Source organism: Entelurus aequoreus, linkage group LG16 (genome assembly GCF_033978785.1).
Source record: "Entelurus aequoreus isolate RoL-2023_Sb linkage group LG16, RoL_Eaeq_v1.1, whole genome shotgun sequence".
NCBI lineage: Eukaryota > Metazoa > Chordata > Actinopteri > Syngnathiformes > Syngnathidae > Entelurus > Entelurus aequoreus.
The window spans coordinates 19,197,073-19,213,869 of record NC_084746.1 but is presented as its reverse complement, the minus strand read 5'-3'; the positions used below and the strand labels follow the sequence as shown (position 1 = coordinate 19,213,869).

The window sequence follows — 16,797 nt, the reverse complement described above, 5'->3', positions numbered from 1 at the left end:
TTTGAATTTTAAAGAGTCGAAATTGAAGATAAACTATGTTTCAAAATTTAATTGTAATTTTTTTCGTGGTTTCTCCTCTATTAAACCGTTCAATTAAGTGTAAATATAATTAGTTATTGAAAACAACATAGAGTTAAAGGTAAATTGACCAAATTGGCTATTTCTGGCAATTTATTTAAGTGTGTATCAAACTGGTAGCCCTTCGCATTAATCAGTACCCAAGAAGTAGCTCTTGGTTTCAAAAAGGTTGGTGACCCCTGCTCTACAGTCATCATGTTTTGGTCAGTTCCATACAGTTTCACCAAAGCTTCACCAAAGCTCCACCAAAGCTCTACCATATGGAGCGCGATCTTTATCCATCTATACTGCAGCCAATTAAACAGAACGTCGTGACAAATACAGCTCAGTTGATCTCCTTTACCGGAGTCACCAAACGGTCACCCAAAATGAGGCTTTTCCACCACTGCAGTTTCCACATAGAGAGATATGTCGCACATTCATAGACTTCATAAATTTGTATGGGCCAAATGTCACACCAGTTAGCAAACCCTTCCTTAAATTTAGCTGTATCCAACTCTGGCTAATTCTGATGCACTTGCAGAAAGAAGCATCCTCTGCCAGCAACGACAGAGGATTAAGAGGTTAAAAGAAATTTTTCGTCTCACATAGTCTCCGCTTCAAAAACACTCCAAACCACCAAAATTCTATTAACAATCCCCTTATAGCTAAAAGCAAGAAATCACAAGTTTTCAACAAACACACAGACAAATGATCACATATAAAACAACTCAATCCAACCATAATTTACCCCATTCCAGGTTGTTTTTGGAGAACCTGACTAAACCTATATTTTATCAAAAACAGGTTCAGCAATTAGTCTTATCGATCCGGCTCTCTCCAGGCAGAAAATGTTTACACTTTAAGCAAACTGCTTATCTTGTGATGCGCGCGTGCAACACACTGTTTGCCTGACAGAGAGAGCGGGAGCGGCTGTCGACCTGTAGCTTCTGGGCCATGCTGTTCGTGACGCCAATTTGTGTAGTGGATTGTCCGAAGCTTAAGCAGGCAACAAAAGTAGTTCAGTACAACAAATTTATTTACCCATTATCAGAAGTGCAGGTTGAATTGAGTTGGCCGTGCAGACAGACCACATGTACTCCGGAGCAAACAAGACACACACAAGCCAAAATCACTGTCGAGTTCCGGTCTTCTGCCATTTTTTATATGTCTCTTGTGCGTCACTGTTTTTTATCTTGTGCGTCTCTGTTTTTATCTAGTGCGTCATGATTGTGTTGTTTTGGTTTGTCTGTTCCAAAACAACCTTGTATCTCTTAGTCATATTTGGAAAATCTAAACATTCTGTAGACAGGTTGGCATAACTCCATATTCACCTTTGTCCCACAACTGGTCCATTCAATGGCACAAAATAGAAGGGAATTGAAAATGAGCAGACATTCTTAATAGACAAGAAATATAGGTCAAAAGGTCAGAAATTCTACGACACATGTTCAACGGCAGTCGTTTGCCATTAGAAAAGAACATCACCTTGGATTTCTCTGCATTTCGCACTAGTCTCAGCTGAGTCAACTGGAACTGAACAACATCAAAAGCAGACTGCAGGAGCTCAAAGATTTGCGCTCACAAAGAGATGGACAAACAAAAACCCACTCCATTATTGTTGTTAATAATTCAGCATTGTTTGAGGTCTGCTCTCTACTAAGTGCATCATGTCTAATTTTGGACTTTTGCACCAGACAAATGCTCAATTATGAGATGTGCACTTTTTGAGCAAGAAATGTTGACGTGCTATGCGGGACGTGAAGCCTCTGTGTCAGATGTGAGGAACATTTATTGATTGTACAGACTCTAGGACAGGTGAACACATGCTGACTCTGAAGAAAGAAATTCAGAATGATGCTGTTGTGTGTGTGTGTGTGTGTGTGGTTGGGGGGGGTTGCTTCCTTTTGATGTGAGCACGCTCACTGCAAGGGTTGCTATGGCAGCTTGCGGATGGAGAGAGTGAGAACAAATGGGGGTGTGTGTTCCTGCTCATGGTGCTGGTATGGTGCAGGGGCGCTAATTGAGTGCACTGGCAAACATAGAGGAGGGGATCGGGGATGGGGTTCCTCAACAATGGGAGGATTGTGAGAGAGGTGAGCTGGGTGTACATCGCGCAGATCCATCCAGAACAGCTTAGCTGCATGGAGCCCACCCTGCGCACACCTGCGCCCTTCCATCTCCCTCACTCGGTGCAGCAAAGATGCCTTCAGAAGCAAATGTGTGAGTGCGGCTGACAGAACGAGCCCATGAATCAGTGCTGCCTGCTCTCACACTCATCCCTCAAATGTGTGAGCGTGTGTGTGTATGTGTGTGTGTGTGCGTGTGTGTGTGTGTGTGTGTGTGTGTGTGTGTGTGTGTGTGTGTGTGTGTGTGTGTGTGTGTGTGTGTGTGTGTGTGTGTGTGTGTGTGTGTGTGTGTGTGTGTGTGTGTGTGTGTGTGTGTGTGTGTGTGTGTGTGTTTGTGTGTGGTGCCGCATTGTGTGAGTTGTGGTGGACCTTGCCTTGCAACAAATTCAGTCTGACAGCATAAACTGGATGCAGCAGGACCACTAGCCCAGTCCCCCTCCCCCATATGAGCTGAATCCTGCATCATACAGTTCATTATATTATATAACACCACCACCCCTCCACCCCCCTACCCCCACCTCTCTCTGGCACCCTTATTGTCGAAAGAGTGTCACACGGGGCTGGAAGTTTAGCTTTTGTCCCCTTCTGAGAAAGCTGCTTGACACCTCCATCTCAAGGGGGCGTGTCCACCAATGCCATGTGTGCATTAGCATGAACTAACATGCATCCATTTACAAATCTCTCTCTCTAGCTTCAGCATAGTGCTCCATTGCCATAGCAACAGGGGTTGGCAAATGCCCCAAATATCCAACGGCATGCTCAAGTCGGACCCAAATATGCTGACTTGTCTTTTTTAGGACACCTGCATTGTGGGTGTGTGTTGGAATGTGTGTGTGAGCAGAGGTAACACAAGCCCTTCCCTTAAAGCACAAGCGATATTGAAGATAGAGTGTCCTATATTTTTAATTGGTGCGCGTATCGCCACCTTCAGCCAATGAGCATCTTTGCTGCGCATCAGCTGCTACCGAGGGGTATTTGTCGACGTCACACATTTTTTTCTCCGTCTCCTTTTTTTCAAGCCCCCCCTCCCACAAACCCTTCCTTGTGTGTTTTTTTCCCCCTGTTCCAGCACCAGAGCGTCTTTCCCTCCGTCCTTCTGCCTGCTCTCTCCCTCTTTCTGCCGCCCACTCCTTCCCAGCCATTGATCTGACCACTCGCCGGCTTCTTCGCCTCATTGCATCACCCCCTGCGCTTTTCTGTGGAGTTTTTATTCTCCCCCCTCCGTCAAAAGGTTGGAGATAAACCCTAATCATTTTGGGACACCCCCTCTTCCGAACAGATATTTAAAAGAAGCCCACCATGGCGAGCACTGAGGATAAACCGGCCAACAAGGAGAATGCGTCCAGCTGGAAGGACTCCTTCTACAACCCAAGGACGGGCGAGGTGATGGGTCGTACGGCCGGCAGCTGGGGTAAGGACCCCTCCTCTCACTTAAATGCATTAATATGTCAGCCATATATGTGCTTTCATGGCCATCTGGCCTATTTGAAGGCGTAAAGGAGAAGCCTGCACCGTGGTGTTCATATAATGCAGCAAATGAGTCATTAAAACCAAGAATGTGCATGGATGGCCAGATTATAGTGATGATGATGATGATGATGCCTTCAACCTCATCTCACACCAGGAGTGGGCCTCAGCATCCCTTTGCTGCACCTATATAGCTGATCACTTTTATGTAAGAGGCATAGTAACACAGCAGTCAGCTCCTATAGGCTACAGCGCAGGGGCCGCCATGCAGACCGGGCCCCTGCACTGCTGTGCAGTGGGATGCTCCATTGCAGTCGCATGGCCGCCCACATTAGCATGCCTGTCAAGGTCAAATGGGATTCCCTCTCTTCTTTTTCTCCCCCTCCTCTTCTCCGGGCACTAAGCATTGTGGGATACTGTTAGGGAGGATTGACAGAAAGGAGGGGGGGGGGGTGATGCACAGCGACAAGTCATGGGCATCCGTGGACCATTTTGAGGCTACAGTGGAGGAACAGAAGCATACATGTTGGACTTCAGCTTCAGCCTCCTAACGATGAAGATGCATCCAAAATGGTTTCTCTCAAAGGAGAAATTGATTGTCCAAATGTGTGTGTGTGTGTGTGTGTGACAGGTAATAATCAATTCTACATTACTCCTCTCCTTTTCTATGTTCTCCCCCAGCCCTCATCTTGCTGTTCTATTTGGTGTTCTACTGTTTCCTGGCGGGCATGTTCGCCCTGACCATGTGGGTGATGCTGCTCACACTGGATGAGCACGTGCCCAGGTACAGAGACCGCGTTCCTTATCCAGGTTAGTGTCTCCTCGTCCTCGTGTTTACTACCATGAAGCTTTCAGCTAATTGCAACAGCGTGTCTCCATTCATATTTGATCAGTCGGAACGACAGAGTAAATTTAGTCCTGCCGTCTGTATCGACCAGGTCGGCATATCTTCTGTCTCCGGGATTCAAGGAATTTTATTGTCTTACCGGCACACATGAGCTCCTTCCTCCTCATGCTGTCTTCTTACAGGGTTGGTGATCCTTCCAAACTCGCCGGACATCACTTTCAGCAGAGGCGACCCATTGAAGTATGCGGGCTACGTGAACCACCTGGAGACCTTCCTGCAAAGTGAGAGCACTTACTATACTGAACAAAAATATAAACGCAACTTTTGTTTTTGCTCCCATTTTTCATGAGTTGAACTCAAAGATGGCAAACTTTGACTATATACACAAAAGACTTATTCCTCTCAAAAAAGTACACACAAATCTGTATTAGTCTGTTAGTGAGCATTTCTTCTTTGCCAAGATAAACTATCCCACCTCACAGGTGTGGCATATCGAGATGATGATTAAATAGCATGATTATTGCACACAATTAAAGGCCACACTGAAATGTGCAGTTTTGCTTTCTTGGGATCTGGGGGGGGGGGTCAGAAAAGCACCACTGACCACCATTATTTTCACACAGTGCAACACATATCATTGGCATAAGGTTGATCAGGTTGTTGAAATGTTGCTCCACTCCCCTTCAATGGCTGTGCCAAGTTCATAGATATTGGCAGGAAGTGGAACACGCTGTCGTATACGCCTATCCACAGCATCCCAAACATGCTCAATGGTTGACATGTCTGCTGAGTATACTGGGATGTTTTCAGCTTCCAGGAATTGTGTACAGATCCTTGCAACATGGGGCCCTGCATTATCATGCTGTGACTTGAAGTGATGGTCTCGGGTGAATGACACAACAATGGGCCTCAGGATCTCGTCACGTTATCTCTGTGCATTCAAAATGCCATCAATAAAATGCACTTGCGTTAGTTGTCCATAACATACACCTGCACATACCATAACCCCAACCCCACCATGGGCCACCCGGTTCACAACATTGACATCAGCAAACCGCTTTCCCACACGACACCACACATGTTGTCTGCCATCTGCCCTGAACAGTGAAAACCGGGAATCATCCATGAAGAGAACGCCTCTCCAACATGCCAGACACCATCGAATGTGAGCATTTGCCCACTCAAGTCTGTTACAACAACCAACTGCAGTCAGGTGGAGACCCCAACGAGGATGACGAGCATGCAGATTAACTTCCCTGAGATGGTTTCTCACAGTTTGTACAGAAATGTGTTGGTTATGCAGACCAATTGTTGCAGCAGCTGTCCAGGTGGCTGGTCTCAGACGATCATGTAGGTGCACCTGCTGGATGTGGAGGTCTGCGGTTGTGAGGCTGGTTGGATGTACTGCCAAGTTCTCCAAAACCCCTTTGGAGACGACTTATGTTAGAGAAATCAACATTCAATTCATGGGCAACAGCTCTGGTGGACATAGCTGCAGTCAGCATGCCAACTGCAAGCTCCCTCAGAACTTGCGACATCTGTGGCATTGTGCGATGTGATAAAACTGCACATTTCAGAGTGGCCTTTTGTGTACAGCATAAGGCACACCTGTGCAATACTCATGCTGTTTAATCGGCATCTTGATATGACACACCTGTGAGGTGGGATGGATTGTCTTGGCAAAGAAGAATGATAAATGGGTTATACTTTTATAGCGCTTTTCTACCTTCAAGGTACTCAAAGCGCTTTGACAGTATTTCCACATTTACCCATTCACACACACATTCACACACTGATGGCGGGAGCTGCCATGCAAGGCGCTAACCAGCAGCCATCAGAGGCAAAGGGTGAAGTGTCTTGCCCAAGGACACAACGGACGTGACTAGGAAGGTAGAAGGTGGGAATTGAACCCCAGTAACCAGCAACACTCCGATTGCTGGCACAGCCACTCTACCAACTTCGCCACGCCGTCATGCTCACTAAGACAGATTTGTGTACAATTTTTGAGAGGAATAGATCTTTTGTGTATATAGTAAAAGTTTTAGATCTTTGAGTTCAACTCATGAAAAATGGGAGCAAAAACAAAAGTGTTGCCTTTATGTTTTTGTTCAGTGTAATTCACATTCCATGTGCTGAGGAACCAAACTTGATGTGGGTTATATTAAAAAAAATAATTTACACCAGGGGTTTTACAACTTTTTGACCTCAGGGCCCAACTTTTCTACTACAGAGATCTTGTCATTAAGACGCAGCAAAACTAACAAAAATGACAACGCTAACGCCATACATTTATCTGAAGTAGGGATGTAACAATTACCGGCATAATGATAAACCACGGTAATATTCTTGTGTCAAATTTTTATTAGCCTAAATCCCTGATTGATAACCACGCGTTGAGAGACGTAGTTAGCTGAAATGCTAACATGAATACAAGACACGTTAACGTTTAAAAAATAAAACTTGGTTAAAGATTTCAGTCTGCGTGTATAAGTACTTTTTGAGCACATTCAACGATACCATACAATTTAGGTGACAATAATCGTGATATGAAATGTTCATATCGTTACATCCCTAATCTGAAGCAACAAACACATATTAGCATATGGCGCTCTAAATGAGGTGGATCTCGTCTCAATCAAACATGTTTATTATTTAATATGTCTGACAAGTGTGGTCAAACAGAAGATCTTGTCATTAAAACACAACAAAAGCTAACATAAAGGACAAGGCAAACTATTGTCTGAAGCTAAGCAAACAGATGCGAGCCACCACCATGTGAGCTGAACATCAGAAATGAGGACCACCTAAAAATTCCCGAGTGTTAATTATTTCATGTGTCCAAATATGTCAACACACACATACTGTATATACCGTTATATTCTGGTGAAACAAAAGATCATGTTAATAAAACACAAACGGCCAGTGTTCTCATAAATACCAAAACTAACGGAACATCTCAGTGATGGCCAAAAAACCTTTACACTCCATGCAATTTGGAGTTTTTGCACATCGTTCAACTGAATACGCATTAGCAGTGTTTTTAGATAAAGTTAATGTCATTTGGATAAAAAAATAAATATTTTTATTATAAATGAAAAAAGCATCTGTGGACCATCATGTACTTTTATCAAAATGTTCATCTTTTAAGTTTCCCACTATTGCCACAAAATGGAAGGAGTTATATTTATCCAATGAAACCCAAAATACACTGCAGTCAACTGAGGAAAATCCTAATTTCAACATTGTCCTGTAGGGATACCTCAATTTTGGGCCCCATTTTATTTTCCTTGTATATCAATGATCTTCCTGATATCTGCACAGATGATGCAGTGATTTTTACAAGTTCTAACTATCTCTCATCAGCCCTTACACTTGTAGACGAGCTAACAAGGTCGTGCCTACGACTAAACACTCTGCCAGTGCCAGAAAAACCTCCTTTGGTCAAAAGTTTTTTTCTCACAAGGCCTGCTAACTGAGGTAAAGTTTACCACCCACTTTAAGACAAATCCTTGATCACACACAAATTAATGAACCCAATGATAAAAGTCAATGTCATAATTTGAGCACTTACAAAAAACCCAATTTAGACACCATTTTACACGTCTTTATTTACACATCCTGGCATTTTATTCAGGTTATGTGCAATGTAATACAGCATTTAGAGTAATAGGATTTATATTTCTTATTTTAATCATATTTTTATTTCATTTCAATTTCAAGTAATTACTTGGCTTTTAATATCTCCTTCAATTACCTGATTATTAGGTATGTGGTGTATCATTGTTGATGTTGTTATTTAAAATAGACTGTATACACCAACTGGTTTGGGGGACTACAGGCGGAAATTAGCCTTTAGCTAAAACCTGACATATTTACATATTATATATAATAATAATAATAATAATACCTGGGATTTATATAGCGCTTTTCTAAGTACCCAAAGTCGCTTTACATGTTAAAAACCCATCATTCATTTACACCTGGTGGTGGTAAGCTACTTTCGTAGCCACAGCTGCCCTGGGGTAGACTGACGGAAGCGTGGCTGCCAATTTGCGGCTACGGCCCCTCCGACCACCACCTATCATTCATTAAACATTCATTCACCGGCGTGAGCGGCACTGGGGGCAAGGGTGAAGTGTCCTGCCCAAAGACACAACGGCATGGTAGGAGGCAGGGAGCAAACCTGCAACCCTCAGGTTTCTGACACGGGCGCTCTACCCACTACGCCATGCCGCCCCATTGAACATATGTATGTTCAAAAATATGTGCAGTTCCTGTTTTAAATAAAGAGAATAAAAGAAAAGAATAAACAAAAGTTAACACAAACAAAAAAGGCTAACTCCAGCGACCAGCTAACTGAAGCCCAGAACTGAGGACCAACTCAAGTCACAAGTGTTTATTATTAAACGTGTCATACAAATCTTGCCACAATAGCCATCACAATGGACTTTGCAGACAAGTTAGCCTAGCTTCTTTTTCATTTTTCAGCAGACCCTCCGGCACATTGCTGCCTCCCGCAGGTCACTTTAGGTACGCTTAGGCACGTAGGTCATTGGCCTGATGGTTACTGCGTTGGTCGTCTCCTTGTTGTACACAGGTACCCTTGGTGGTATTTGAAGGCACTGGGGGGTATTTTAAATTCTAAAAAAGTACAGTATACAGTAGAGCAGGGGTTCCTAACCTATTCGACCTCAAAGCCCAGCTTTTCCACTACAGAGGGTTTACTCAAATATTCAGTTTCAGGTCATTTCGAATATGCATAAAATACAATTACAAAGTAATGCATCACATAATTCCAGTTGTTCCATTACAGTTGGTAATTACCACTGAATTAGTAGCCCTACTCTTAATTTTAATAACAATCAATAATTATTTCTAACCTACTTAGGTAGGGTTTAACAGGATAAACCTTGTCAAATGATATAAAAAATGTGTTATTCACAAAGAATATTATCAAGGCTTAGGTCAGGCTGATTACAAAAATAAGTACTAATCAAATGTATTGCGAAAGAAGGGACTCATAAAGACCGATCAATTTACACAGTTACGCAGTGCTAAAATAAATATAGTGTAACTGAATATATATATATATATATATATATATATATATATATATATATATATATATATATATATATATATATATATATATATATATATATATATATATATATATATATATATATATATATGTGTGTATATATATATATATATATATATATATGAATGTATGTATATATATATATGAATGTATATACGTACATATATATATATATATATATATATATATATATATATATATATGTGTGCATATATGTATACATATATGTATATACGTATATGTATACATATATATATATATGTATACATATATGTATATACGTATATGTATACATATACAATATATATATATGTATGTATATACGTACATATATATATATATATATGTATGTATATACGTACATATATATATATATATATATATGTACATATATGTATATACGTATATGTATACATATATATATATATAGTGCTAAAAATAAATACAGTGTAACTAAATGTATCTATACATATATATATATGTATATATATATATATATATATATATATGTGTATATACATATATGTATACATATATGTAAACACCTATGTATATACGTATATATATATACATATATAAACATATATATGTATGTATATATATATATATATATATATATATATATATATATATATATATATATATATATATATATATATATATATATATATATATATATATATATATATATATATATATATGTATAACAGTGGTTCTTAACCTTGTTGGAGGTACCGAACCCCACCAGTTTCAGTTTCATATGTGCATTCACCGAACCCTTCTTTAGTGAAAAATAGAATGTTTTTTCAATTCAAGAAAAATGTATGTGTTTTTTTACTGGTGCACAAAATGAACTGTGCATGAACATCACCTTGTTCAAAGAACAAAACCAACACCATGCATGAACTCACAACAAAGTACACACCTTACACACATTACCATGAATTGATTGACGTGGACCCCGACTTAAACAAGTTGAAAAACTTTTTCGGGTGTTACCATTTAGTGGTCAATTGTACGGAATTTGTAATGTACTGTGTAAACTGTACAGTTTCATATAATGTATACTCTTCCTTTGCAATCTACTGGTAAAAGTTTCAATCGATCAATCAAAAAACCTACAAATCAGATGGAAAATTAGAGGGAACATTGTTTGGGGGTATCCATAATACACTGATAGGGAGAAGTTTTTATTTACACGATAAGTCGGATGTCTCTTTACCTCCGTGGCGGAGGCTCCACCGAACCCCTGAGGCCGACTCACCGAACCCCTAGGGTTCAATCGAACCCAGGTTAAGAACCACTGATGTATTCATAGATGCATATACGTACATATATATATATGTATACATATATGTATATGTATATGTATACATATATATATATATATATATGTATATGTATACATATATATATATATATATATATATATATATATATATATATATATATATATATATATATATATATATATATATATATATATATAACTAGATAGATACATTTAGTTACACTGTATTTATTTTAGCACTGCGTAACTGTGTAAATGTATCCGTCTTTATTAGTCCCTTCTTTCGCAATACATTTGATTAGTACTTATTTTTGTAATCAGCCTGACCTATGCCTTGATAATATTCTTTGTGATTAACACAATTTTTATATCATTTGACAAGGTTTAACCTGTTAAACACTAAGTAGGTTAGACATTGTGGAAGACTTGCTCTGGTTAGCGCCGGGCATGGCAGCTCCCGCCATCAGTGTGTGAATGTGTGAATGTGTGTGTGTGAATGGGTGAATGTGGAAAAGAGTGTCAAAGCGCTTTGAGTTCCTTAAAAAGGTAGAAAAGCGCTATACAAGTACGACCCATTTACCATTTACCATTTATGTTCGCTCTCCAATACATTTCATGTATGTCAATGTATGTATTTTTATGTCATTCTCAAGGCATTCAGAGCAGGTTGAGCATTGGTCCATGCTCCGACTTCGATTGGTCAGATCTAGTCCCATCTGGTTTAGATTGGTCAGATCTAGTCCCATCTGGCTTAGATTTGTCAGATCTAGTCCCATCTGTCTTAGATTGGTTAGATTGAGTTCCATCTGGCCAATCTGAGTCTAAGACTAGAACTGATGAAGCCTACTTGGATGAGAGGCAAAACGTCTTCTAAGACAAACTGAACGTTGCAGTTCCGATCTATTGAATGCCCTGAGATTTCAATGACCTGTATAAATGAGAACATCCATGGACATTGTTTAATCATATACTGTATGTAAACGACCACACGCCTTTTATCTATTTTCTTGTTAAAAAGGTCAAAACGGCACCTTAGGTGACCTATGCTACACCCTGGAAAGACGGTCAGGGTCAGTTGGCTACGTTAACCGATGGATAGGGTACAGTGGAACCTCAATTTATGAACTGGTTCTTGAACAGGGTTCGTAAATAAAAAAGTTTGTCCATAGTATAAATATGGTCAGTGGGTTCCAGCCTCGACAATAGTTCATATTTAAGTAATCGCTTGTACACTTTGTAGATTACTATCATACAAATGTAACAAGGGGGTGATGGATCAACTTTCTATTTAACTGAACTGTCCTCCTTCGGCCACCCTGCCGACACACACACACATTGTCACTAGCACAGTGGTGCACTCACACTTGGAAATCACTAAGCTCCCTAACGTTAACAGCCAAGTCGCTACAATGATTAGGCATTGGCGTTGTTAGGCCTATTTTAGGGGGGCTCAAGCCCCCCTAAAATGTTCTTAAGCCCCCCTAAATAATTTTTTTTTTTTTTTTTTTTTTTTTACAAATACATGCATATTTGACATATTCATTATAAAGTGGCCCGAATATGAGTTTAAATAAATAATCATATAACCTGTCATTATTCACTCAGTTTCCCCTCACCTCATAGCGTAAGGTAGAGAGCCCCTTTAGTGCGTCGGTATCCAATCCATTCCACATGTTCATATAGAAAATGCCCACATCACTCAAAAAACAGTCCGCATTTTCTCTGCGACCTTGCTTGCGGTCCTTGGACTTGTTCATATAGAAAATGCCCACATCACTCAAAATCCAGTCCGCATTTTCTCTGCGACCTTGCTTGCGGTCCTGCAGGTGTACGAAGCACATTAGCACACAGCACTGCAGAACAAGAACCTTGTGTCTGCAATTGTAAATAATTTAGTTTTTAAGTGTTGTGTTTCTTGTAGAATCTATATAAAGTAATATACATTAGCCTATTGTTAAAATAATGAAAAAAACTTAATTAAATATATTTGTTTTATTATATTGTTACATTAATAGCTGTTGTATTATTATAGGATGGCTTGTTAAACATTTCATAGGATTTTCAGAGGGTGGAAAAACCAAGACATTTAATATAAAATGTAAAATGAATAAATACATAAAAAGAAAAAGAAAAAAAATGGTTAAAAGCCATCGTCCCGGGGAGCATTTCATTTCGTCCCGTGCATTTTTTTTACCGTCCCTGGGACGACGGGACTACGTTCATCTCAAACCCTGGAAGTTACATTTTATTGTTTGCCTTATTTGTTTCAGCATTGCACTTTGAAGATGGTCCCTCAACTCTTTGACAGCTTTGGCTCTTTTTCAGATCAGCAGACATACTCTAAGTCTTTCTTATTTACAGTATATATAAACGTTTCTCATTTCTATTCAGACTTCCATATATATTTAATTTCCTTAACGGCTTGCCATAATATATAAATATATTATATACAAGACAAATTATCCCGATCCAGATATTACTTTAATTCAAGTAATCAAGTAATATTTCCAGGGCTTGAATTTACAACCATTTTAGTCACATATGTGCCCAAAATTCAATCTGTGCAACTTCAAAATATTTGGGAACAAACAATTATTGTATTGTGAGCTAAAGTGGTGGCATTAGCCTCTATGTTGTGAATGAATAACATAGAGGCTAATGCCATGACTTTAATTGTGTTTCAGTGTATCTTGAAGGATCATGCAAGTAATTGTTTCTTGTTGATGCTGTAAACAAAATGTCACTGTGCAAACCCATGTGTGTTGCTGTACTGAACACAGATTGAAAATAAACCGACTGAAAAAATAATAATAACAATGAATAATTTGTAAGTCTTTGTTAGCTGTTTGTGAAGTTTTGTGCTCGTGCGCTACGTTCGCTCGCATCCTGTGCATCTCCTGGGGGCTAAGCCCCCCCTGTCCTCAAAAGCTAGTGACGCCCCTGTGATTAGGAATAAAAAATGAAATCCACTTTACTTTGTTGGTTAATCTTCTTGGCGTGCAGCCGGAAAAAAGGGGGAAAGGCATTGTTGACAACGCTGTGGATACTTCCTGAATGTTGAAGATATTGCACTCTTTGCCACGCTGTCCCCCAAACTGGTAGATTAATAGAAGTAGACAATACATACTCCAAAGCCCGAACATGTTGTATTAGAAGAAAAGTGTAAATCCAGGTCTGTTATCTGTTCAGAGCGTTACGTGAACGATTGCTCAATAAACGAGTGCTGCGATAACTGTGTCCAAGTGCGGCTATTTCATGTTCCACAACGACTGATGCTTGTGTTTACCTCCTTTTCACAGAGGGTTACAATGACACCGAGCAGGAGAAGAACCTCGACTGCCCTCAAGGCGAGCACTTCCTGCAGGACAACAGCGAGGAAATGGAAAAGAAAGTGTGCCGCTTTAAGAGAGGCTACCTGAGTCTCTGCTCCGGCCTGTCTGACACCAACTTTGGCTACTCTGAGGGGAACCCCTGTGTACTGCTTAAACTGAACAGGGTAACTAACAACCTTGAAACCTGACTTCCCATTTGCTTCTCCTTCTGATACAAGTCTTTGCTCACCTTCCAGATCATCGGTCTGAAGCCTAAAGGGGATCCTTACATCAACTGCACTGTCAAAGTAAACCAATTCCCTCCAAACTAGACATGTTGCTCGCACAGTATGTCTATTTTTTGTCTTCTCATTTCTCACACAACAGAACGGTGTGAACACTTTGTTTGGTTGATCTTGATTTCATTGTCCCCTCCTGTCTGTCTGTTTTTGTTTCTTATTGACTTTTCTTCTGCATGCTGTCAGTGGCGACTTTAGGGTAAGACGGTATTATCAGGATTAGACCATTATGGGTGTATGTAGCAAGGTTATGGTAACCCCCAAAAACCAAACAAAAAACCCCACCCCCGTGCCATTGTCAAGCCATTGACTGTAACGCGCATACTGTGTGCCGCCAGTGTTCTACAGCAAGTGACAGCCGAGCACCTCATGCTTTCCACTTCATACTCCACACTAACCACGGAGGGTCATCGCTTATTAATGAGCTTATTTCTGTATTATTTGTGATGCATGAATCTGCTAACAGATTGTCTTCTCTGCAGAAAGAAAACGCCGTTCAGATGCAGTATTTCCCCAGGAATGGCCGCATTGACAAGATGTACTTCCCCTACTACGGAAAGAAAGCCCATGTGAGTATTTCTCTCAGGGTTCGGATGATCTCCGTTCTCATCCCACACTTACCTTCTGGTGCGTGCAGATGAACTACGTGCAGCCCCTTGTTGCCGTCAAGCTGCTGCTCTCCAAGGAAGACTACAACAAGGAGCTGACGGTGGAGTGCAGGGTAGACGGCTGCGACCTGCGCAACAACGATGAGAGGGATAAGTTCCTGGGCCGTGTCACCTTCAGGGTCACGGTGGTGGACTAAAAGAGGGAACAGGCCGGTCAAAAGGAACCCCCGAAGCAGAGGCTGCCCACATTTGAGCAAGGAAGGAAGTGTCAAATCCCTCTCAAGACAGCATTCGGGATAAGGCAGATTAGTTTGGGCCGTAGTAGGAGACGTCGAATGTTGCTTTGATGACATTAATGACCCTTCTTTCCTTCAAGATTCCTTGCTGACCTCCGCTAGGGAACAAGCCACATGCAGGCTCTGCTGCTGATCCATCCCAATCCCCCGGTTGCACAAGTCATATACTGTATCGCCGCCCCCAATCCCGCCATGGTCTTGCTTTCCTTTTCATATGATTAGCTAATTTATAGCCATTGCAAGCAGGCCAACTGGAGCTGTTGTGTTACTGCCAACTTGTTCAAGTGTAGTCCCCGGAAGAGCGCCGCTGTTTCCATCCCTCATCGACAGCATACAAGCGACGGTATTAGTTAGCGGTGGTCTTGAGAAGGGAGATTTGATCTTGTTGTGTAAGTGAAGACGTAGCTCATTTCCAGCACATATCACAAAGACTTGATAGGACCGTATGTTGATAATCCAGTATAGCCACTGTATCCCTATGTACATGAAACCAAGTCCCTTTCTACATAGAAATACATAGTGATCCTTATCATATAATAGATAGATTTTTGTGTCGTGGCCTATGTCGCCACAAGCCAGTCTCGTGCTGTCTGTCTGCATGTCTGTCCGTCTTTGTCTGTCTGCCCGTCTTCCTGTGTACTCACCTTTCCACTGCAATAGCCAACATGTGGGTGAGTCCTACAGGATCAGATGAGTTGTCTCCCCTGCAAAACGAGAAGACACATACCCAAAGTATACGGTCAATTGCGCTGAGGGGTAAAAAAGCATTGCAAACATCCACTGTAAGTATGTACTCTCTATCTCTACGTGCTCTATATCTATCTGGGTCTCAAAAAGATTGTTTGTTAGTTTTCTCTCTTCAGCCTGTCGATCTGATTGTCTGCCAATCTATTACTCTTCAATGTATATATATATATATATATATATATATATATATATATATATATATATATATATATATATATATATATATATATATATATATATATATATATATATATATATATATATATATATATATATATATATATATATATATATATATATATAAACACTATCCATATTTACTTAATCCACACTGTATTTTTGTCACACACAAAACACAATGTCTGTGGACTGTAAAGAAATAATTTAAGCAGAAGATTTACATGAAATGATCTTATTCAAAGCTATGTTTACACAGTCTTTAAGGAACCCACGTTTGAAAGAACAGCTTGTAACATCTCTTCAGGGTGCCTTAAGACCTGACTAAATAAATTGTGGAATAAAAGTGATTTTGAAGAAAAAAAGGGTATTTATTTGATGTAGTACTACAATACAAAATGTACAAAAGAAAAATTGTTTTGTATTCAACAAAACGTGTAGTTTTACAAACCCCAAAACCAGTGAAG

The 16,797-nt window shown here is 40.3% G+C and overlaps 1 protein-coding gene across 1 annotated transcript; it reads left to right on the top strand.

Moving 5' to 3' along the window:
• The first annotated feature begins 3,206 nt into the window (after window positions 1-3,206).
• On the top strand, window positions 3,207-16,309 carry LOC133630682 (sodium/potassium-transporting ATPase subunit beta-3-like). The gene is made up of 7 exons (XM_062022318.1): window positions 3,207-3,597; window positions 4,335-4,463; window positions 4,683-4,781; window positions 14,192-14,388; window positions 14,461-14,511; window positions 14,985-15,071; window positions 15,140-16,309. The coding sequence occupies exons 1-7, from the start codon at window positions 3,486-3,488 to the stop codon at window positions 15,305-15,307; spliced, it is 843 nt and encodes a 280-aa protein (XP_061878302.1). The 5' UTR covers window positions 3,207-3,485; the 3' UTR covers window positions 15,308-16,309.
• The last annotated feature ends 488 nt before the right edge of the window (window positions 16,310-16,797 follow it).

Coding starts and splice junctions, on each gene's coding strand:
- LOC133630682 (XM_062022318.1), top strand. CDS start 3,486: ATGGCGAGCACTGAGGATAAACCGGCCAACAAGGAGAATGCGTCCAGC. Junction 3,598..4,334: donor TCGTACGGCCGGCAGCTGGG/GTAAGGACCCCT, acceptor GTTCTCCCCCAG/CCCTCATCTTGCTGTTCTAT. Junction 15,072..15,139: donor ACTACGGAAAGAAAGCCCAT/GTGAGTATTTCT, acceptor TGGTGCGTGCAG/ATGAACTACGTGCAGCCCCT.